The 24,267-nt window shown below is 37.6% G+C and overlaps 1 protein-coding gene and 2 pseudogenes across 1 annotated transcript; 1 reads left to right on the top strand and 2 right to left on the bottom strand.

Annotated features, from left to right (window-relative positions):
• Positions 1-1,495: 1,495 nt before the first annotated feature.
• On the bottom strand, positions 1,496-19,786 carry LOC144221013 (histone-lysine N-methyltransferase SETMAR-like). Its single transcript, XM_077751391.1, has 3 exons — positions 19,412-19,786; positions 11,919-12,015; positions 1,496-2,336 (listed from the first exon to the last, which is right to left on the bottom strand). Exons 1-3 carry the CDS (start codon positions 19,475-19,477, stop codon positions 1,954-1,956), a joined length of 546 nt encoding a protein of 181 aa, XP_077607517.1. The 5' UTR covers positions 19,478-19,786; the 3' UTR covers positions 1,496-1,953.
• Positions 3,365-4,094, bottom strand: LOC144220996 (small ribosomal subunit protein uS9 pseudogene; annotated as a pseudogene).
• LOC144221034 (protein LLP homolog pseudogene) lies at positions 15,481-15,863 on the top strand (annotated as a pseudogene).
• Positions 19,787-24,267: the final 4,481 nt, after the last annotated feature.

Genomic DNA, 24,267 nt, shown 5'->3' with positions numbered 1-24,267 from the left:
ACCACTCATTTGGGCTGAACAAGGATATCTACTAGCTGTTTTAGACAAAAGTCTAGGATCCAGCTCTGGAAGTCTGACAAGGGGTCTGAGAAATGAGGAAAGGGTGGATGGCCATAAAGCAACTACTACTCAGACTAAGTAACTATACACCACTTTCTTTCACATTGGGCAATCCTCTGTGACCATTTGACCTCACCCTTGTACTTGCTGCCTTTCATATAAAGTCCTTCCCATACTACTGGTTTCAGCCTGGTTACCCTATCAGTTTGAGCTAAATCTTAGGCTTCATTCTCTCTTGAGAGTAAGCAAAAGCCCACAAAAACACCAAATAGATTCCTGGACAATCCAAGGATGGGGCAGTAAAATGAGCAGGTGACTTCAGACCAGGGCATCCAGCCAGGAGAGTAAATTAGAACTGAAAGGCACTCTGCTCACAAAGCCTCTGTCATAGTGCAGGGCTGCAACCCAAAGAAAAGGACACTTTTTTTTTTTTTTTTTAAATTTGCAGTAATGCATCCCATGGTCTTTAATTCTTTGGCTCATAGTCAATTCTACTTTAGGGAATTTCCATTCCAGCTTTCCTTCCATTCCTCTCCCTTCTTCCCTCTTTCTGTCTCTCTCTCCAAGTAAGATCCATTCCAGGATATCCTTCTCTCACCTCTTAGCTTTTAGGATTCCCTAACTCTCCCTCAGGGAGTAGACATAGCCGGTTGTCAGAAGGGAGAACATCAGGAAGAGGACCATCAGTATCTTTATCCCAACTTAATCCCTGGATGCCCCAAGGAGTAACTGCAACCTAGCTACAAAACCATAAAAAGCCCATTAATTATAGTCTCTGACATAATGGTCACACTTTCCTCTCCAGAATAGGTCATATTTTATTTATCAAAAAATAAAGAATAAGAATGGAAAACATGTGAAAGGGATTGGCTCTATGTGACAGTAAGTATTATCATTCAAAAGCACTATTGTGCCATGTCTATTGTGTGCATGGGTTTTGGTGTTAGAAACATGCTTTCATTTCTTTATTCAGAAAATATTTTCTCAGAGCCTGAGAGCTTTTGATGAGGCTTCTCATCTCTCTAAAACCCTCTTTACACCCAGATCTTTGCATGGCTGACTCCTAAGCATCTTTCAAACTTATATACACTTTGGGTTGTTCTACATTCCTCCAATGTAGAAACTGCCCAAAACTGAGAGACAGCTTGTAGTTTTCCAGGACATTTGGTACCTTTCAGTCTTCATGTTCTGCCATGGTCTGGGAAGCTATTAGGTTAAACCATATGAATATGCCTTTATATAAAAATGAAAATGTTATATTTTTCAGAAAAAGTTTTATTCAACCAAAATATGTGCTGTTAGCACATAACTGCTTTCTCCAAATGACAAGTTTCTCCAAATATTAAATTATATATGTATAAAATTCAGTATTGTTAACAGTTATACAAATCCTTGTTCTCTATTGGAGAATGTTGTTTCTTCCAATGATGACTTCCAAATGATGAAAAAGGTGGTAATCTGATGAAAAAAGGTCAGGTGAGTGTGAGGGATATGGCAAAAGTTCTTGGCCTAATTCAGTTATTCCCTAGGGTGGTCTGCAATTGCAGTGGTCAAATGTTGTCATCAAAAAGTATAGGTCCATGTCTGTTAATGAATGCAGAGTGCTTTTACGTCCACTTTTATACATAACTTCAACCCCTTGACAATAAGATGCTACTGTTAGTTTTGTCTGGGTTAAAAGTAATAAATATTCTCTTTGGAGACCACCATTATTACTAGAACCTTCATTTTGGTTGCAATGATGATTTTCACACGTTTGGAAACTTCATCAACATCCAGCCATTGTCCAGACCACTTTCATTTTTTGTCAAAGCTTATGATCCTCCCCAGAATAGGTCTCTGCTCTTTCAAATCCTAAGGTATGAGCACATCTCTAATCATCTCCATTTATGATCATCCATCAGTTGGTGTGGTACCTACCCATTTGTCCAACTTTTTCACCTTTCCTATTGCAGCCAGATGTCGAGAAATTGTTGTAGCAGAAACTCCTAAGTCTGCTGCAAGGCCTCTAATTGCTGTTTTGGGGTTAGCTTCCACCATGGCTCTCAATTGATCTTCATTTAAAACAGATTTGGGTCTCCCTCGAGGCTCATTTTTCAGACTCAGATCCCCAGAACGAAATTTTTCAAACCACCACCGGACAGTCCTTTCACTAACAGAGCCTTCTCCAAACACAGAATTGATGTTTCTACTTGCCGTGGCTGCACTATGTCCTAGTTTAAATTCATATAAAAACAGTATTCGCAAATCTTTCAAAGATATGGTACAGTCCACTTCTGTGGGGGAAACAAACAATAAAAACTCAGCCATCGAAGAAAACTGAAGACCATAATATCATTATGAATACTAAACAACATACCTGAAAACAGACCTGATATCAACTTTACCAATCATGGTCAAGTTTCAACTAGTCAAATGTCGGAAATTTCATCTGGTGAACACACGTTCTTAGAAATTTCATCTGGAAAACACACGTTTTTTTACCACTGTGTTCTGCTGCCATCAGTTTATATCAAGCAGATGACTTTACAATAAGAATACAATTTCTAGTAATTTTGTAAATATTACTTTAAAATAAATGATTTTGAACTAAAATATAAGTTGTGCTTTTCAGTCTAGGAACTCAATGCCACACTAATTTTTTCTGTACTATCAAATTAAGATTTCAGATAAGTTTAATGCTTAGAAAAAAATTCTCCCATATGGGCTCATAAACACCTGTTTCTTATGTTTTTTTACAGAAGTATTTTTAGGTGTCCTCTTCCCTGTTTCACATGATCTGAATGACTGCTACTTCACGTGTTCTTTACATTTTCTAAATCCTTATTTACTATGGAATTATCCTTCTTTCAATTTATTGCTTCACTTTCTTTGGCTTCATACATAATTTTGGGTGTAAATGAATAAAAATAATATTTCAGGTATATGAAAGAACTGTTTGTCCAGGTTCACATTTCCTCCTGGGTCAAAAGTAAATAAATACGGGGGCGCCTGGGTGGCTCAGTCAGTTAAGTGTCCAACTTCAGCCCAGGTCATGATCTCACAGTTCATGGGTTCGAGCCCCACATCGGGCTCTGTGCTGACAGCTAGCTCAGAGCCTGGAGCCTGCTTCGGATTCTGTATCTCCTTCTATCTGACCCTTCCCTGCTCACTCTGCCTCTTTCTCTCTCAGAAATAAATAAAAACATTATTAAAGAAAGTAAATAAATACATATTTTTAGTTATTACCAAATTTCCCTTCCAAAGGATTATAACAATTCACGTTCTCAACAGCAATGTATGGGAGTATCCATTTCTCCACAGCTTCACCAACAAAGTATACTGTCATATTCAACAATTTTTTTCATTGATAGGTATTATTTTAATTTGCATTTCTCTAATTATGAGTGAATTTGAACGTTTTTTTAATATACTTCAGGCCATTACCATGTCTTATTTTTTTGAGTTGTCTCTTCATGTCTGATTCACATTTTTATATCAGGCTTTTGGAACTCTGTCCCTCAAATCTTTTGTTTTGTTTTATTTTGAAACCTTAAATCTCATAACCATTGTTTATTACCAAGGTGAACTCTAATCTTCATGATGGGCTTATCAATAGGATTTCTGGTAGAAAATATGGGTACCAGGGCCTCCGAACTTTTTGGATTTGCTGTGATGGGGATCCACTACCACCAGCAGGATCCAGTCATACTGGATGGGGATGTCTGTGGGCTCCTTGGAAGCCTCATCCACGTATTTCTAGTAATAGGGACACCAGGGCTTTGGAGCTGAGACTGGTGAACTGTGCAAATCTGGACCACATGACTACCACCATTCACGCAGATTCAAACATCCATCCCAGGAAATCATTCCTTGCCCAGAAGCAGAACAGATTCCAGTAGCTTGTACTACAGTGTGCACTGACAGATCATCTCCAGGGGCTGTCCGTTCATCTGGATAAGGCTGTTGCCCTGTTTGCAATGCACCAGAAGTGCACTGGCCATCTTCTTGTGTCCAAGGACCTGCATGGACTGCAGAGGGCCACTGGACTGCATGGCTGCCAGTGTGGACAAGAGCTCCTCACTGCCTGACACTGCAACCTGAAAAGCTTTTGTCCCTCAAATTTTACGAGCTGTTTAAATATAAAAAATATTGTCCTTTTTAAGGGTATACATTGTGAATTTTTCCCCCAGTTTCTCTTTGACAAATTTTTACTTATGGGATTTTTTTTTCTATGCAAGAATTTAATTTAGTGAAATTTATCAATCTTTTCTTTTAATGCTTCTGGATTTTAAGTCTCAGTTAGCAAGCCTACACACCAACCATATAGGAATTAACTCATGTTAGTGGGGGATAAAGATGGCTCTTTTAATAATAGTGCAGGGACAAGTGGGTAGACATTTGGGAAATGCTAAAAGTGGATCATTCATTGTTCCATGAAAAAAAGTAGATCATTTCCAAAAAAAAGTTTCCAAAACCTTTCCAAAGTTCAGCAAAGTTGTCAAATACAAGAATAAAAATCAGTTCTGCTTTTATACACCAGTGATGAATAACCTGAAGAGAAAACTAAAAAAGTAATTCCACTTATAACAGCACCAAAAATAATAATTACGAATAACTCTAAACAAGGAGGTAAGATTTTATGCTGAAAACACTGCTGAAAGAAATTAAGATCTAAATAAATGAAAAGACAATCATATTCATAGATAGGAAGACTTAACATCATTAAGATGTCAGTATTACCTAAGCAATCTACAAATTCAACGTAATCCCTATCAAAAGTCCAATAGCCTTTTTGGCAGAAATGGAAAAGCAGATCCTCATTTTCATATGGAATCATAAGGGGCCCTGAATAATCAAAATAATCTTGTAAAAGAGTAAGGTTGGAGAATTCACACTTCCCAACTTTGAAACTTACTACAAAGCCACAATAATTAAAACAATATGGTATGGGCATAAGAACAAATATAAAGACCAATGGATTAGAAAGAAACCCTCACACATATGGTCAACTGATTTTCAACAAGGGTGTTAAGACCATTCAGTGTGAAAGGATGGTTTTTCAACAAATGGTACTGAGAAAACTATATATCCACAGGTAAAAGAATGAAGTTGGACCCTAACCCAGACCTTATACAAGAATTAATTCAAAAATGGATCAAAGACCTAAATGTAAAAACTAAAATTACAAAAGTCTTTAAGAGAACTTTAAGGAAAATCATCATGGCACTGGATTTGGCAACAATTTAATGGATATGACAACAAAAGTAACAATAGGTAAACTGGACTACATCAAAATTTAAAACTTCAGGGCAAAAGACACAACTAATAGTGAAGAGGCAACCTACAGAATAGAATATTTCCAAATCACATATCTGATAAGGGATAAATATCCAGAATATATATAGAACTCCTACAACTCAACAACAAAATACAAATAGCTAGATTAAAAAAAAAATTAACGCTTATTAATTTTTGAGAGACAGAGCACAAGCAGGAAGGGGGAATAGAGAAGAGAGGGAGACACAAAATCCAAAGCAGGCTCTAGGCTCTGAGCTGTGAGCACAAAGCCCAATGTAGGACTCAAACCCACGAACCGCAAATTCATGACCTGAGCCAAAGTTGGATGCCATACCGATTGAGCCTCTGAGGCACCCCACAAATAACCAGATTTTAAAATGAGCAAAGTACTTGAATAAATATTTCATTTTTTTAAAAATGTTTATTTATTTCTAGGAGACAGAGAGAGAGACAGCGTGAGCAGGGGAGGGTCAGAGAGAGAGGGAGTCACAGACTGAAACAGGCTCCAGGCTCTGAGCTGGCAGTCAGCACAGAGCCCGAAGCGGGGCTCGAACCCACAAACTGTGAGATCATGACCTAAGCGAAAGTAGGACGCTTAACTGACTAAGCCACCCAGGCACCCCTTGAATAAATATTTCTTAAACAAAAATATACACAAGGCCAACAAGGATTTGGTAAGATGCTCAACATCATTAATCATTAGGGAAATGCAAATCAAAACCACAATGAGATATCAACTCACACCCAACAGGACAGCTACTAGTAAGAGAAAATAACAAATGTTAGCAAAGACATAGAGAAAGTGGAACCCTTGGGCACAGTTGGTGAGAACAGAAAATGATACAAGCCTCTATGGAAAACATGTTGGTTTCTCAAAAATTAAGAACAGAATTACCATATGATCCAATAATTCCAATTCTGGGAATATATCCAAAAGAACTGAATACAGAGTCTCAAAGAGGTATTTATACACCCACATTCACAGCATCATTATTCACAATGGCCAAAAGGTGGAAACAACCCAAGTGTCTATCAACCAATAAATGGATAAAGAAAATGTGGTAATTACATACAATGGAATATTATTCAGCCTTAAAAAGAAGGAAGTTCTGGGGTGCCTGGATGGCTCAGTTGGTTGAGCATCTGACTCTTGATTTTGGCTCAGGTCTTGATCCTAGGGTTGTGGGATTGAGCTCCACATCAGGATCCATGCTGAGAGTGGAGCCTGCTTAAGATTCTCTTTCTCCCTCTGCTCCTCCCCTGCTATCTCTCTCTCTAAAAAACAAAAGAGAGAAAGGAAATTCTGACACATCCTACAACACAGATGAACCATGAAGATATGATGGTAAGTGAAATAAAACAGTCACAAAAAGACATATTGTGTGATTCTACTTAAAGGGCATAGCTAGAATAGTCATACTCTTAGAGACAGAAAGTAGAATAGAGGTTAGCAGAGACTAGTGGGGGAAGGAGGAATGGGAGTTGCCATCACCAAGGTGATGGGAGTTTCAGTTTGGGAAGATGAAAAGATTCTGGAGATCCACAGTACAAAGATGTGAAGGTACTTAATACTATGAACTATATACTTAAAAATAATTAGGATGGTAAATTTTATATTTTTTGTATGTTACCACAATTAACAATAAAAATCAAAGAAAAATTAGGTAAGTTGGACCTCATCAAAATGGAGAATTTTGTGCCTCAAAGGACGCTATCAAAAAAGTAAAAAGACAACCTACAAAATGGGAGAAAATACTTGCAAAGCATACTTCTGACAAGGGATTAATACTGAAAATACATAAAGAGTTTCTATAGCTTAACAACCAACCAAAACAGCCCAATTAAAAATGGGCAAAGGAGTTGAATAGACATTTCTCCAAAGAAGATATACAAATGGCCATAAGCACGTGAAAAGATGCTTAAAATTGCTAGTGTTTAGGGAAATGTATATCAAAACCCAGTAAGATAACAGTTTACACCTACTAGGATGGCTATAATTAAAAAAAAATCAGAAAATGATAAATGTTGGTCCAAATATAGAAAAATTGGAACCCTCATGCATTGCTTATGGGAATGTAAAATAGTGCAACCACTACAGAAAAGATTTTTACATTTCTTCGAAAGGTTAAACATAAAACTACCATATGACCCAGCAATTCCACTCCTAGGTATGAACTGAAACCAAGGATTCAAACAGATATCTGTATACCAATGTTCATTACAACAACCCTAGTGTCCATCAGCAGATGAATTAATTTAAAAAATGTAGTATATATATATATAATGGTAATTATTCAGCCATAAAAAGTAATGAAATTTTTATATATACAACATATATAGGCTTTGAAAACATTATGCTTAGTAAAATAAGCCAAACACAGAAGGACAAATATTATATAATTCCACTTATATATGAGGTACCTGGAATAAGCACATTTACAGAGACACAAAGGAGAGATTTCCAGGGATTTGGGGGAGATTTGGGGGAGGAGTGGAGAGGAAGAGATTGTTTAATGGGTATAGTGTTTATGTTGGGAATGATAAAAAAAGTTTTAAGTATAAATAGCAGTGATGGCTATACAGAATTGTGAATGACTTTAATACCACTTAATTGTACACTTACAAGTAGTTAAAATGATATTGTGTGTATGTTACCACAATAAAAAAAAAAGAAGAGGGGCGCCTGGGTGCTTAGTCGGTTAAGCGTCCGACTTTCGCTTAGGTCATGATCTCGCGGTTCGTGGGTTCGAGCCCCGCATAAGGCTCTGTGCTGACTGCCAGCACAGAGCCTGGAGCCTGTTTCAGAGTCTGTGACTCCCTCTCTCTCTGACCCTCCCCTGCTCACGCTGTCTCTCTCTCTCTCTCCTAGAAATAAATAAAACATTAAAAAAATTTTTTTTAAAAAAAGAAGAAAAGGTCCATCTTTACCCTAATAATCTGAAATACCACCTTTCTCATATACTAACTTTCCATAGGAATCTGGGCCTAATTCTGACTTTTTTATTCTTTTCCACTGGTCTATTTGTCCCTGCCAATGCCACGTTTTAATTAGTAGGGCAATTCAACCCTTATAGTTTCTCTTTTTAAGTGTTTCTCTGGCTATTTATAAAATTGGTTTTATTGAGATATAATTTACATCCCATACAATTTACCCATTTAAAACATACAATTTGGTGATTTTCGGTATACTCACAGGGATGTGAATCCACTTTTAGGACACTTTTCCTCTTTCAAAAGAAACTGTGTCTAATTAACAATTGTTCCCTATTCTCACCCTCACCTTTTCCCAGCCCTAAACCATTAATCTATTTACTATTTATATATCTGTCTATGTGAACATTTCTTATAATTAGGATCATAAAATACGTGACCTTTTATAACTGACTTCTCTCACATAGCACATTTTCAGGAGTCATTCATGTTGTAGTACATATCAATATTTCCTTTCTTTTTACTGTCAATAATATTCCATTATATGGATATACCACATTTGTTGATTATCGTTGATGGACATCAGGACTGTCTCTTTTTAGCTATTATGAATAATACTGCTAATAACATTCACAAAGAAGGTTTTGTGTCCAGTTCTGTTTTCAACTCTCTTGGGTTTATACCTAAGAGTGGAATTGCTGGATCGTATTTTAATTGTGTGTTTTTAACCATTTGAGGAACTGATAGATTGTTTTCAAAGTGTCTATACCATTTTACATTCCTAAGAGCAATGTAGGAGTGTTTCAACTTTTCCACTTCCTCTCCAAAACTTGTTATTTTCTGTCTCTATTACTGCATCTTAGTGGTGTCAAGTAGTGTATCTCATGGTTTTGATTCGCATTTCTCTAATGACTTACAAAAATCTTTTGGTATAGTTGTTGGTCATTTGTATATCTTCTTTGGACCAATCCTATTCAAGTCCTTTGTCCATTTTTTAAATGAGTTATTTCTCTTTTTATTATTGAGGATAAGAATTCTTTATACATTCCAGATAAAAGTACCTTATCAGATATGTGATTTGCAAATAGTTTTTCCCATTCTGTAAGTTGTCTATTTTCTTGATGATATCTGCAGCAAAAAGTTTTGAATATTTATATAATCAATTAATATATGTAGTATGTATGTATTTATGTATGTCATTTGAGCATTGGGTGTCATATTTAAGAAAACACTGCCTAACCTAAGGTCACTAAGGTGTACTGCTATGCTTTGCTCTAGGAGTTTTAGTTTCATTAGCTCTTATCATTTAGGTTTATTTTATGATCTATTTTTTTTAACTGAATTCTTTTTTCTTAATTTTTTAAATGTTTTTTATTTACTTCTGAGAGAGAGAGAGAGACAGCGTGAGCAAGGGAAGGTCAGAGAGAGGGGGAGACAAACAGAATCCGAAACAAGTTCCAGGCTCTGAGCTAGCTGTCAGCACAGAGCCCAAAGCAGGGCTCAAACCCAGAAACCATGAGATCATGACCTGAGCTGAAGCCGGATGCTTAACCGACTGAGCCACCCAGGCGCCCCAGGTTTATGATCTATTTTGAATTAATTTTATATGTGGCATGAGCTAGGTTCCCAACTTCATTCTTTTTGCATGGTATCCCAACACTATTTACAGAAAAGACTATTATTTCCCATTTAATTTCTTGCGGACTCTTACTAAATGCCAACTGATGATTTTACTGGTTATTTTTGCATGTTTGTTTTTCCACATGAACCTTAAAATCAGCTTGTCTGACTCAATAAAACTTATTAGAATTTTTATTAAGATTGCACTGATTTTATAAATTAACTTGGGAGGATTAACATTTTTATGATTTTGAATCATCCTAGTCAGGAACAAAGGACATTTTACCATTTGCTTAAATGTGCTTTAGTGTCTTTTAGGAGTGTTTTCAATTTTCTTTGTATAGGTTTTATACCTTTCTTATTAAGTTTATTCCTAAACATTTAATCCTCCATGTTGCTATTGTCAATAGGCTTTCCTCTAACATTATGTTCAGTTTAGCTATCTGTATATATGAAAGTTGATTTTTATATGTTAATTTTAAATCCTGATCCTTACTGAATTCTTTTACTGTAGGAGTTAGTTTATTATTGATTCTCTGGAGTAGTTATACTCTGATCTGTAAATAGGTATTGTTCTACTTGTTCTTTACCCATTTTTATACCTCTTACTGATTTCTCTTATTTAATTCACTTGGCTAATTTACTTCTAACATAATGCTAAACAGTAGAGAAGATAGTGTAGATGCTTGTTCCTGATATTAATGGAAATGCCTATAGTGTTCCTCCCATTTAAAGATATAGTTTTAATGCGAAGATGTACACTTCATCAGGTTAAAAAAGTAGTCTTCAAGGGGCGCCTGGGTGGCTTAGTTGGTTAAACATCTGACTTTGGCTCAGGGCATGATCTCGCAGTTCATGAGTTCGAGCCCCACAGTGAGCTCTGTGCTGACAGCTCAGAGCCTGGAGCCTGCTTCAGATTCTGTGTCTCCCTCTCTCTGTTCCTCCCTTGCTCACTCTGTCTCTCTCTCCTCTCAAAAATAAACATTAAAAAAAATTTTTTTAAGTTGTCTTCAATTCCTATTTTCTTGAGTATCTCTATAATGAATGGGTACTTATTTTGCCAAAGGTTTTCTTAGTCTACTGAGTTTATTTTTTCTTTATATTTATTAACATGGTATATGACACTAACAGGTTTTCTTATATGATACCAATCCTGCATTCCTGGAATAAATCCTGTCTTTGTTTTTTCCTCTGCCTAGAATTTGCTTTCCCTGGTTTTCATATGTTTAGCCCCTTCATCTATTCAGACCTTATCAAATATCTCCTCCTCAGAGATGCATTCCCTGAGCATTCAATCAAAAGTAGCTTTCAAGTTAACCTCTAGGACAGTACCCTATTTTAATTTCCTACCCAGCACTTATTACTGATATTTTCTCCATATATCCCATATGTATATTCCTCTGCATATACCTTCAACCATTATGACCACAATGAACCTATCTTGGTAGTAGATTTATTACTGTATGCCCAAAATACATAGTATATGGCATATGTTAGGTACTCAATAATTGTTGATAATAAATCTATTGCCATTTTGGGTTGACTATTATTACAAATGTGACTTTATCATAGCAAAAAATAAGAGTAACAAAAACCTACCTCTCACTACACTTATGGTATAAATCCAGATTTCTAATTTTTAGAGAGAAAGCTACAATCTCAAATAAAATTGAAGTCAGCAGCTTTGCAGCTAGTCTAAATCAGTGAATTGAAAAAAATTAAGTGGTACTAAAAAATATTCTAATACTAAAATCAAGGTTTCCTTTTTCCCAGTTAACATTATCTAATTAAAATTTCTCATTAAAATTTGCTACAAAATTTATCAGTAAAGGAGTTAACATTTAAATTGGATAAAGAATCAATGTAAATGACTTGCTGTATCTAATAAAAACCAAAATGTACTTCACTAGATTTTAGTATTATAACTTTACCAGCAAAAAAAAAAAAATTTTAACTCACAAAAATTAATTTTAACTTTATATGAAGAAACCACAAAAGACAGAGAGGTGGTAAACTCTCTCAATTACCTGTAAAAGGTGATGATTTCTCTGAATGTTTTACTTTTAGAAGTTTCCTTTTAATAAATATATAACCACAGGGACAAGATTTACATGCAACAGGAACCTGGAAGGGGAAAAAAAAAGAAAAAAAGTTACTATTTTATTATTTATTACACTTCTCAAGTGTTTATGTGGTCTCTTCAACAAAACAATAAATTACTTGAAGGTAGAAATCATATTTTTATTTAAACTCCATCTCCTCATAAAAATTATTCAAGATAGGAAATCATACCCATCTCATTCTCCTAGTCCTTTACAGTTCCATGCATATGGTAAATGTTTAATAACACTAATATGAGTGGCCACAGAAACAATGTAAAGTAAAAAACAAACAAACAAAACAAAACAACTATTTCCTAAAATGTCTCAGAATAGTTACAACATGGATTAGATTATAAGAAAACAACTAGTTAGGAAACTATTACATTAATCCCAGGATGAGAGGCTGTTGGCCTGTTCTGCAATGCTGGCAGGGGAATGTATTTCAAAAGAAAAAAGAATACATTTGACAGACATTTTAAAGGGAGGAAGGAGGGGCACCTGGGTGGCTCAGTCTTGGTATCAGCTCAGGTCATGATCTTACAGTTTGTGAGTTCAAGCCCAGCATCGGGCTCTGGACTGACAGCACAGAGCCTGCTTGGGATTTCTCTCTTACCCTCTCTCTCTGCCCCACTCCTGCTGGTACTGTCTCTCAAAAGAATTAACTATGTAAACACTTAAAAAAAGGTAAAACAAAGGGAGGAAGGAACAAGACTTAGACACAAATTGATTACAAATGATAAAGTAGAACTAAAAACCCATCATTTCTTTCTATGGTCCATTGGTTATTTCAGAGTATGTTGTTTAATTTCTATAATTTATGAATTTGCTAGTTTTCCTTTCTGTTGTTGATTTCTAACTTCATTCTGTTGTGGTTGAAGAAGATATTTTGAATAATATCTGTCTTTAAAAAAATGATTCTTACCTTATGCCATATACAAATAATATTTCAAGATGAAACTTCTAGAAAATACTAAAAAACATCTGCCTTCAAGAGTTTGAACATGAGAGAGGAAGAGGGCCAGTATCAATTACTGGAAAAGGATCATTTACAAATTTACAATAGCCAGTTTGAGGGAAAGAATATGGAAGACTATAAAAAAAGATGCCAAACATAGGTTCTCCTAGTCTCCAGTTGAGGAAAAACCTTGAACAAATCTCGTAAGCCCTGCAGGTTTCTGTTTTATTTTTTTTAATATTTAGTTATTTTTGAAAGAGAGACAGACAGAACGTCGGGGCGGGGGGGTAGAAAGAGAGGGACACACAGAATCAAAGCAGGCTTCAGGCTCTGAACTGTTAGCACAGAGCCCAACGTGGGGCTTGAATTCACAGAACTGAAAGATCATGACCTGAGCCGAGTCAGATGTCCAACTGACTGAGCCACCTAGGTGCCAATTTTCTTTTCTAAAGTCTTTACTACCAGAGGTAGGTCATAATCTTTACATATTTTTATTTAATTTTTTAGAGAGAGAGAGAGAGCAGACTGGCATACAAGAGTGGGCGAGGGGCAAAGGAAGAGGGAGAGAGAGAATTGTTTTAAAACATTTTTTTAAATGTTTATTTATTTTTGAGAGAGAGATACAGAGCATGAACAGGGGAGGGGCAGAGAGAAAGAGGGAGACTCAGAATCCCAAGCAGGCTCTGAGCTGCCAGCTATGAAGCCTGACATGGGGCTCGAACTTACAAACCATGAGATCTCTATATTTTCCAACTCCTTTAAAAGTATAGGGGTACTCTGTTTAAATTTAGTAGGATCCCAGGTATAACTGTAATTTGAGCCCCAGTATCAACTTAGGCTAAAAAGGTTTACCACTCATACACTTCAGCAGATGTTCAAGTTAACCCAGAACCTATGCTGTAGACACACACAAAGCAATCAGCCCTTTCATCTTTTCATTGCACAAAATCTAACAGCAAATTTTGAAATTCTAATTGGGTTAAACTGTGGACATGTTTCAATCTTTTGTTTCTTAGGTCTCTCTGGGCTTTTGGCTGTCTCCTCAACAAGGTCTGTAGTGCTACTCCTGAGTTTCCTTTCCCTGTGCCACAGCCAGAAATTCTCTTAAGGCAATAACCCAGGGCAATCGTAAGGCTCATCTAATTCGTATCTCAATTCTGAGTCATAATCCTTCATTACCTGATGTCCAATGTCCTGAAACCCATTGTTTCGAACGTTTCACCTGTCTTTTATGGATGTTACAGTTAGGAGAAAAAAATCTGCTCTCTGTTACTCCATCTTGGCAAAAAATAGAAGTCTTTCATCATATCTTTTTTTTTTTTGGCTTCTTTGCGTTTTGCTTTTTTGTTTACTTTTTATGTAAGGAAATAGGATCACATGCAATTATAAGAAATACTATTGAGAAACCCTTATCCACTTGCCTAGTTTCCTCCAATAGTAACTCTTTGCAAAACTATTATATGTATTATGTGTATTATACACACACATATATAATATGCATATGTATATATACATATATGTACATATCATAATATGTGTGTGTGTGTGTATATAGATATTACATGCTGACACCATATATACATATATAACATATACATATATTGATATCACAAACAGGATATCAATTTGATACAATCCACTGTGATTTTACTCAGACATTTCACATTTCAATATTTAAACACCTGCAAAAAAAAAAAAAAGAAAAGAAAAACAACTTTTAATGATATTGTTCACATGATGAGCACTCAGTGTTGAATGTAAGTGATGAGTCACTGAATTCTACTCCTGAAACCAATATTGCACCATATTTAACCAACTAGAATTTAAATAACAATTTGAAAAGAAAAAAATAAAGATACTGCTCCAAAAATAGTTTCACTAATGACGATCCTTTAATCAAGAATTATTCACCAAAAACCAGAAAAGAATTTCAACAAAACAGTACAAACAAGAATAAGTACAATCAGGGGCAGTTGGGTGGCTCAGTCAGTTAAGCAGCCAACTTTGGCTGAGAACATGATCTCACTACTCATGAGTTCCAGCCCAGCATCGGGCTCTGTGCTGACAGCTCAAAGCCTGGAGTCTGCTTTGGCTTCTGTCTGTCTGTCTGTCTCTCTCTGTCTCTGCACTTCCCCCACTCTCATATTCTGTGTCTCTCTCAAAAATAAACATTAAAAAAATTATTTTTAAAGTACAATCAGAAAGCTATAATTTAATATGTAAATATGTCCATTCTCGAGGCACCTGGGTGGCTCAGTCAGTTGAGCATTGGGCTTCGGCTCAGGTCATGATCTCATGATTCGTGAGTTCAAGCCCCACATTGGGTTTTGCACTAATAGCCTGGAGTCTGCTTTGAATTCTCTCAGTCTTTGTCTCGTTCTCTCTCTGTCTGTCCCTCCCCCCACTTATGCTTGCACACTCTCTCAAAAATAAACATTAAAAACCAAAAAAAAGGTCCAGGTTGAGGCTTCCAGTCAGCGTGGTCTGCGTGCCATCTCTGAGATTCTGACTTAACTGCCTTCCAGGTAAAATATGGCTAAAAGCTTATGGAATAAGTGGAAAAGGAAGATGAGTGCTGAAAAGAAAAAAAGAATGCCCCAAATGAACTCAGAACACTTAAAAGTATTCTTAAAATAGACGGTGATGTTTTAATGAAAGATGTTCAAGAGACAGCAACTGTGGTGGTACCCAAACGCTGTCAAGAGAAAACTGAATGTGTGGTGCAAGATGAAAAAGATGACATGAAAATGGAGACTGATATTAAGAGAAACAGAAAGAGTCTTCTCGACCAGCATGGACAATACCCCATATGGATGAACCAGAGACAAAGGAAAAGGCTGAAGGCAAAGAGAGAAAAAGGGAAAGGGAAAAGCGAAGCAAAGGCAGTAAAGGCAGCCAAGGGTGTGGCCTGGTAGACTCTTAAAATCTTGAAAAATCCTACATAGGACACATCTTCAATTAGAATGTGTACGTGGATTTCAACTTTCACCAAATGAAAACTGTGTTTCCAGATTTAACTTGGCCTTTTTCTTCAATTCAAACCCAACTTAACTCCTCACATTTGTTTTGGAAGCTCGATAAAATATTTTCTTTGATAAATGAAAGTGACACTGAAGTTTTAATTGGATGCTGTCCAAAGTGCAGGGGTTCTCAGACATCAAAATTCTAGCAAGCGTTACTGTGAATGTAATTGTTTGGTCTCCATGAAGATAAAAAAAAGATACTAACACATTTGAGCGAATTCAGGTTTAAAGAAAACTTACACAACTTAAAGTATGCCAGTGGATCTTATAAGCACTACTTTTTTAGAGTTTTGATTTTGTTTAATTCAGAATAAAAAATATTTTTGTCTAGATCTTGAAGTTCTTTTCTTTCATATGTCCTTAAGGTTTTCTAGTAGACGAGAAGACCATCTTCAATCGTTACAAAAATCTTAAGTTTTTAGGTAGAATATTAACATCTACAAATTAATATGCTCCTTTCTAGGAGACAGAAGATCCTGGGAACTGATTTAATGTTAATTTATATATTATGGAGCCTAATAAAAGACAACATTTCTCACCAAAAAAAAAGTCTAGTCTGCTGTTTTTCTTGAATAAAGCATAGATTTTTCAAGACGTCTCATACAGTACAACATATTTTGTCCAATTAAACTATTTAAAATTAATTAAGCTGTCTAATTACTGTGGCTAGAACTTTCAGTACTTTCTTGAATAAAAGTGGTGAGAGTAGATATTCTTGTCTTGCTCCCGACCTTAGGGGAAAAGTTCTCAGTTTTTCCCCATTGAATATGATGTTGACTATGGGTTTTTCATATATGGCCTTTATTATGCTGGGGTATGTTCCCTCTAGACCTACTTTGTGGAGGCTTTCTATCATGAATGGATGTTGTACTTTGTCAATAATCATATGGTTTTTATCCTTTCTCTTATGGATGTATCACATTGATTGATTTATATATTGATTGAACCACTCTTGCATAAATCCCACTTGATTACGGTGAATTATAGCTTTAATGTATTGTTGGATTTGGTTCACTACTATTTTGTTGAGGATTTCTGCATCTATGTTCATCAGAGATACTAGCCTAAACTTCTCTTTTGTCTGGTTTTGGTATCAGGGTAACAGTAGCCTCATAGAATCAATATGGAAGCTTTCCTTTCTCTTCTATTTTTAGAATAGTTTGAGAAGAATAGGTATTAACTCTTCTTTAAATGTTTGGTAGATTCCCCTGGGAAGCCATCTGGCCCTGGACTTCTGTTTTTTGGGAGACTTTGATTACTAATTCCATTTATTTGGTGGTTATGGATCTGTTCAAATTTTCTATTTCTTTCTATTTCAGTTCTGGCAGTTTATGTGTTTCTAGGAGTTTATCCATTTCTTCCAGAATGTCTAATTTGCTGGCATATAATTTTTCATAATATTCTCTTATAATCCTTTGTATTTCTGTGGTGTTATTTCTCCTCTTTTATTTCTGATCTTGTTTGAGTCTTTTTTTCAAAAAAAAAAGTTTATCAATTTTTGTTGATTTTTTCAAAGCTCCTGGTTTAAATGATGTTCTACTGGTTTTCGTTTGTTTGGTTTCTATTTTATTTTCTTCTGCTCTAAGTCTTCATATATTTTTTAATTTCCTCTTTGATTTCTTGTTTGACCCATTTATTTTTTAGTAGCATGTTATTTAACCTCCATGAATTTGTGTTCTTTTCTAGGTTTTTTTCTTGTGACTGACTTCTAGTTTTACAGTGTTGTGGTCAGAAAAGGTGCATGGTAGGGCCCCTAGGTGGCTCAGTTAAGCAACCAACTCGATTTCAGCTCAGGTCATAAACTCCCAGCTTATGGGTTTGAACTCCATGCTGGGCTCTGCACTGTGTCAACACAGAGCCTGCTTGGAATTCTTTCTCTCTCCCTCTCTCTACCCCATTTGTGAAGGAAGGAAGGAAGGGAGGGAGGAAGGAAAAGAAAGAAAGGAAAGAAAGAAAAGAAAGAAAACAAAGAAAGAAAAAGAAAAAGAAAAGAAAGAAAGAAAAGAAAGAAAGAAGGAAGGAAGGAAAGAAAGAAAGAAAGGAAAGAAAGAAAAGAAAGAAAGAAAGAAAGAAAGAAAGAAAAAGAAAGAAAGAAAGGAAAGGTGCATGTGATATTTTTGAGTTTGAGACCAGTTTTTCAGCCTAATATGTGTTCTGTTTTGGAGAATGTTCCATGTGTACTTGAAAGGAACATGTATCCAGGGCACCTGGGTGGCTCAGTTGGGTAAGCATACAACTTCGGCTCATCCAGTCAGCCTAATCAAGTAGCGTTATTAGGCAATATTGTTATGGTAAAAATGGCCCCTTAGTAAGGCATCTGGACTGGAAGGTACCCGGTGAGAAGTCACAGTTTTAGGCCTCCGTAAGTACAACATAATCACACTATTCCCTGCAAAACCTGGGAAGCAAAGGCCTTACTCATGGGCTGAGAAACATGAAATTTCTACGCCACGTTAAGTCTTGAAACCACTGGAAGGGTTTTTTGGGTGGGATTTTGTTTTTTGGTTTTCTTTTGTTTTTTTCCACACCTGAGCTGTCTGGAGAGGCAGAGATAGTTCTTAGTATGCTATGAGGATCCTCATTGACCACAATTCTGATACTATTCTGATTACCCCAGGGGCCTGGAGTAAGCATGAATGACTACCTGCACTAGACCACTGGCGGTCATAAAGCCATTGCATGAGTTTATGATCTTAGTTTATAAAGCAGATATTAAAAATTCACGAAACCACATACAGGTAGGAATGGCAAATCAGTTTTTAAGAATTTAGACACATATTATTCTAAGAGAGAACTGCCTAGAAAAACAGGGCTTTAACAGTAACTTGGTAATCAATGGTGTTCTATTAAAAATTTAGAAAAAATTAATGATTATCTGGGTTATGAAAAGTATTAAAAAGCACATTAAGATCATCAAATTAATGAAATCTAAAAGGGAAATGTCATTATGGCTGCGGCCCTTTTTGTCACCATATATATAGCTGATGGGAACAAAGCAACCCTTAGTGGCAGGAGCCTGGAGCCGGGCACATCGGGAATTCTCGTCGGGGTAGAAGGGAGCTGAACGGGCTGTGCTTGTCCACTTGGGCCGCTGCCCCCACACTCCCGCCGCTGTCACCAGGCCAGGCGACTCGGGGAGGGTCCAGACGGGGCGCCTCGTCTGCTCCAGACAAACCCACGCCTCCCTCCCGCTCCGCGGGCCGCCGGACACACACAGTCGCCCGGCTGACGCCGCCAGGTGGGCACCGGCCGGAATGCGGCCCCGGGAGTCTCCCTGGCACCCCGTCGGCTCAGCCCGGCCCATTCCGGGCTCCCACTGTAGCCTCCGAGCCCAAGGGCCGGCCCACCCGCTAGTCTACCCGGACCCGGCGAGGCGGCCTCCGCACAGTCAACGGCCGCCAGCAACGGCCGCCCGCCTGCACACCCGCCTCGGCGCCCACCTGTTGGTCGCACTCGGGGCACGACTTGGTGGCCATCTTCACTTTCTTGTTTCTTGTTGCAGACATGCTTCTCTCCAGCCGCAGCTGCGACGGCGATCGCGACGGCAACAGCGGCAGAAGCTAAGGCTCCTCCCCTTGTACCTCAGCCGCCCAACCTCGGCCAGCCGGGTCCCCTCTAGCCAGACTGAGGCTTGGATGGGTGTGCGCGCGCGTGCGCGAACTCGCGCGGAGCTTGCGTGCCGGGGCGGGGCGTGCTCCAGCAGAGGCCGCTGGCCTCTCGCGCCCACTCCGGGGGACTGCGGAACGCGCTCTCACCGTCACGGCGCCGGTCTTCGAGCGCGTCCCGATTTTCACGGGAGGAGACGGTCTCGATGGTCCAGCGGCATAATGACCACGCCTTCTCCTGGCCCTGCAGACTGCGTGGGGGCGTGGTTTGGGCGGGACTCAGCAGTAACGGACGTCGGGCTCGACCAACGAATGCACAGAGAGGGCGGGTCGTGGTGCTGGGCACGCCCTCTCCCCGGGAGGAAGGGAAACGTGAGTGCAAGTGGTGGAAGGGAAAGCGCTCAACACAGGTCATGGCATTTAATAACTTAAAAATGTCAGCAACTGTAGTCATTGAGGTACTGTAATAGACATCTAATAGTGCAGACCTAGTGTTCAAGATTGAAAATTCATTCACTTATTTAATAAATAATTGCGTAAGTCCCACTCTCAGGCAAATTTGAATAAAATGCAGTCTGCTGTCGAGGAACACACTTTAGTTATTTACACCAGTGCTGCTTCGTCCACGATGAAGGACCCTTTTTTTTCCCTTAATCCATCACTCGCTGATACTTAGCTAAATTAAGATAAGGAATAAATTACCCGTAAACTGAAACGGAAAAAAATTATACAAAATACAATTTCATTTTTTAATATGAAATTCAACAGACATTTCAGTAAACAGAACATAGAAAATAATTTAAAAATTGTACACTTTGCTTTGAGAAAATTTGCCAATCAGCATTTATTACAGAGAATGGCTATTGCACTAAGTTTTTATTCTATAGTTGTAACTAAAGCAAAGGTATGAGGAAATTTCTATTCTCTTATTAAATGCCTGTAAGCATACTTTGAATGAACCCATTGTGTTTGAATATTTAAATTTTAACTTTTATTTATTTTTGTTTTTTTTTTTAATTTTTAAATGTTCTTATTTATTTCTGAGAGAGAGAGAGACAGCATGAGCAGGGGAGGGTCAGAGAGAGAGGGAGATACAGAATCCAAAACACACTCCAGGCGCTGAACTAGCTGTGAGCACATAGCCTGATGCGGGGCTCGAACCCACGAACCATGAGATCATGACCTGAGCCAAAGTCGGATGCTTTACCGACTGAGCCACCCAGGCACCCCAGTGTTTTAATATTTAAAGCTTTCCCTGTGACATATATTGTTTCTTGTGTGGTCATTTATCTAAAGTATGTTGGATTGATAAAAGCAGAAGAAATTTTATATCTAAACTATTTCTAATTTCTCATGGCAGGAAAACTATCTCATGGAGTTACATTAATGGGAATGAAAGAACTGATTTTAAAGCAACTTCAGCAAACTTGTGGTTCATTCTTACCCTTTATCTAAAATTAACCGATGATGTTTTTTCATAATTCATATTCAATCCTCTTAAGTGTTTAGAGGTTTATCCCATACCGTAATTAAAGTTTTAAATATCCTTCCGTAAAAGCTGCATAGGAAAATCATGGGATTCCAGATCCATGATTTTCCTATGCAGCAATCTTATTTTGAGGGAAAGTACAATTCAAACTGTTCTATCATATTTGTAAAATATTTAATTATCATTTTCTTAGGTGTGCAATGTCAATTTCATTGTTTCTTTTATTGATAATGTTTTTAAAATACAAAAATAACAGTATGTTAAACCTCTGTTCCCTCAACTTTCTAACTTAAATTTTTGTTTTTCCAATTTAACTGCCATATGTTGCAGTCCTTCCTTCCATTAAAATATTAAGATCCAGGGGCCCCTGGGTGACTCAGTCGGTTAAGCATCTGACTTCAGCTCAGGTCATGATCTCACAGCTTGTGAGTTTGAGCCCTGCACTGGGCTCTGTGCTAATGGCTCAGAGCCTGGAGACTGCTTCGAATTCTCCCTCTCTCTTTACACCTCACCCACTCACACTCTATCTCTCTCTCAAAAATAAATAAACATTAAAAAATTTAAAAAATAAAATATAAAGATCCAAATATTGTCCACAAAATACTAGCAAGCTAAATTCAGCACACGTTAAAAAATTTATAGATTAAAAAAAAACAAAAAAACCCACCTTCATAGCAGCACTCTCCACAATAGCTAAAACATGGAAAGAGCCTAAGTGTCCATCAACAGATGAATGGATCAAGAAGATGTGGTTTATCTATACCATGGAATACTACATGGCAATGAGAAACAATGAAATCTGGCCATGTGTAGCAACATGGATGGACCTTGAGGGTGTTATGCTGAGCGAAATAAGTCAGGCAGAAAAGGACAAATATCATATGTTTGCACGTATAGGAGGATTAGGAGGAACTTGACGGAGGAACAAGGGGGAGAAGAAGGGCAGAAATAGTGGGGGAAAGGGAGAGAAGCAAACCATGAGAGACTCTTGAATGTTGACAAAAACTGAGGACTGATGGATGTGGGGGGAGGGGGGGATGGGCATGGAGGAGGACACTTGTGGGGATGAGCACTGAGTGTTATGTGGAAACTAATTTGACAATAAACTATTAAAAAAACAAAAAACAAAACAAAACAAAAAACCCCACCCTGTTCTAATATGATAGTATGTTTCAAATAACAAAAAAGAGTTATCTCATGACCAAGTGAGATTAATTCCCAGAGTGCAGGGATGGTTCTACATACAAAAACCATTTAATGTAATAAGCCACAGAGTGATAGTTTTCTAACATCTTCCCCTCAAAAAACCCTCATTTTGACACCAGCAAATGAGAGTATCCTTTGTGATACTCTGATTTGTGATACTCCGCCTTTATGGGAGTGCAGGAGTCCAGTGGAGAAGTTCTAGCATCCTGGGAGAAAGGAAAAACAAAAAACAAAGATTGAATGCATTGAAGAAAGTAAGAGAAATAGTTTTACTTTATCTGTGTCCCCATTCCCCCAGGAGAGCATAGCTCAGTACTAAGAAGAACCCCTCGACCTGTAATTTCTCCCATAGCAGAAAGTGAGATCAATGTGAGTACTCAAGTTCCCCAGTGGACGACACTGCCAAAGATGCCCATCTCTTTCTCACCCCATCTAGAATACTGATGCACAACTGAAGGTGAAGAGAGGCTGGGAGAAGAGCAGGCAGGACTTAGAGTGCACCACAGAAACATAGAACATACTAACTGCTTTGTGGACTTCTTTACAAGGGCCACCACAAATCACTGGAGAGATCTTGCCTGCAGACTCCCCCAAATGGTCCACGGGCATCCCTAATGCTCTCTACACCTCACCCACATAATTCTCCCCCCTACATCTTGTGGCCAGTTCCCCATGTGTGCCCCTGAGAATGGCAAGTGCACTCATTGGCAGAGAGCTCATGAACACAAACAGAAAACTGGTCCAATTCTGCAAGTATCTGAGAAAGCAAACTTGAACATTCACCACTGCTCTAGGAAAAGTAAAGCTGTAAGCACTATGTCTAGTTTTGAAGAAAGAAGGCATATAATCTTAAGAATGCCACACACACACACACACACACACACACACACACACAAAGGGGACAAGAAGTGTGGAGCAGGCATACTATAGGAATGGTCTGAAAAAAATCTCAGAATCCCTAGACAGGCTGACAGAAATTATTTCTCTTCCAAAGACAAGCAGTGAAGACTGAAGGAAGTTACTGCTTCAAATGCAACACTTGAAGGAACATGAAAAATCAAGGAAACATAAAACCACAAAAGGGACAAATTGATTTTTTAGTAACCAACCCAAAGGAAATGGAGATCTATGATTTGAATGATAAAGAATTCAAAATAGTTGCTTTAAGGAAGGTTAGTAGCCTACAAAGAAACAAAGAAAAACAATTCAATAAAATTAGAAAAACAACATGTGAACAAAATAACAAGTTTAACAGAGAGATAGAAATCACAAAAAAGAACTAAACAGAAACTCTGGAGCTGAAGACCAACCAAATGAAATGAAAATTGCAGTAGAGAACACCAACAACTGACTTGATAAAGGGAAAGAATCTCAACTCAAAGACAAATCACAAGAAATTATCTATTTAGAGGAGATCACCAACAATAAAAAGAATGAAAAAGACTGAAGAAAGACTATATGGATTATGAAATTGCATCAATTGAAACAATTTCTGCATTTTGGGAGTACCAGAAGAAAAAGAGAGGGAGAAAGGGACAGAAAGCATATTTAAAGAAATAATACCAGAGAGGGGCACCTGGGTGGCTCAGTTGATTAAGTGTCTGACTTCAGCTTAAGTCATGGTCTCAAGGTTTGTGAGTTTAAGCCCCACGTTAGGCTCACTGCTGTCAGTGCAGAGCCCGCTTTGGGTCCTCTGTCCCCTTCTCTCTGCCCCACCCCCAACTCTTGCATTCTCTCTCTCTCTTTCTCTCTCTCTCTCTCAGAAATACACATTTAATTTTTTTTTCCTTTAAAAAAGAATGCCTGAGAACTTCCCATATCTCGAAAGTGATACGGGCATCCAAATTCATGAAGTTCATAGGTCCTAAACATATGCAACCCAAAGATATCTTCTACAAATATGTTATAATAATACAGTCTCAAACCAAAGAGGAAATATTAAAAAAAAAAAAAACCACCCACTTCACATACAAGGTAAACTTTATAACGCTATCAG

This window comes from Crocuta crocuta, unplaced genomic scaffold (genome assembly GCF_008692635.1).
Source record: "Crocuta crocuta isolate KB4526 unplaced genomic scaffold, BGI_CrCroc_1.0 scaffold124, whole genome shotgun sequence".
NCBI classification, from domain to species: domain Eukaryota; kingdom Metazoa; phylum Chordata; class Mammalia; order Carnivora; family Hyaenidae; genus Crocuta; species Crocuta crocuta.
The sequence above is the reverse complement of the archived record's forward strand: the minus strand, read 5'-3'. Positions and strand labels throughout refer to the sequence as shown.

What these genes read in the sequence shown, in the direction of transcription:
- LOC144221013 (XM_077751391.1), bottom strand. Translation starts at nt 19,477, where the DNA reads ATGTCTGCAACAAGAAACAAGAAAGTGAAGATGGCCACCAAGTCGTGC. An exon ending in GCCCCGAGTGCGACCAACAG is followed by an intron (nt 12,016 to 19,411) that starts GTGGGCGCCGAG and finishes TTCCCCTTCCAG; the next exon opens with GTTCCTGTTGCATGTAAATC. An exon ending in GAAATCATCACCTTTTACAG is followed by an intron (nt 2,337 to 11,918) that starts GTAATTGAGAGA and finishes TTTCCCCCACAG; the next exon opens with AAGTGGACTGTACCATATCT.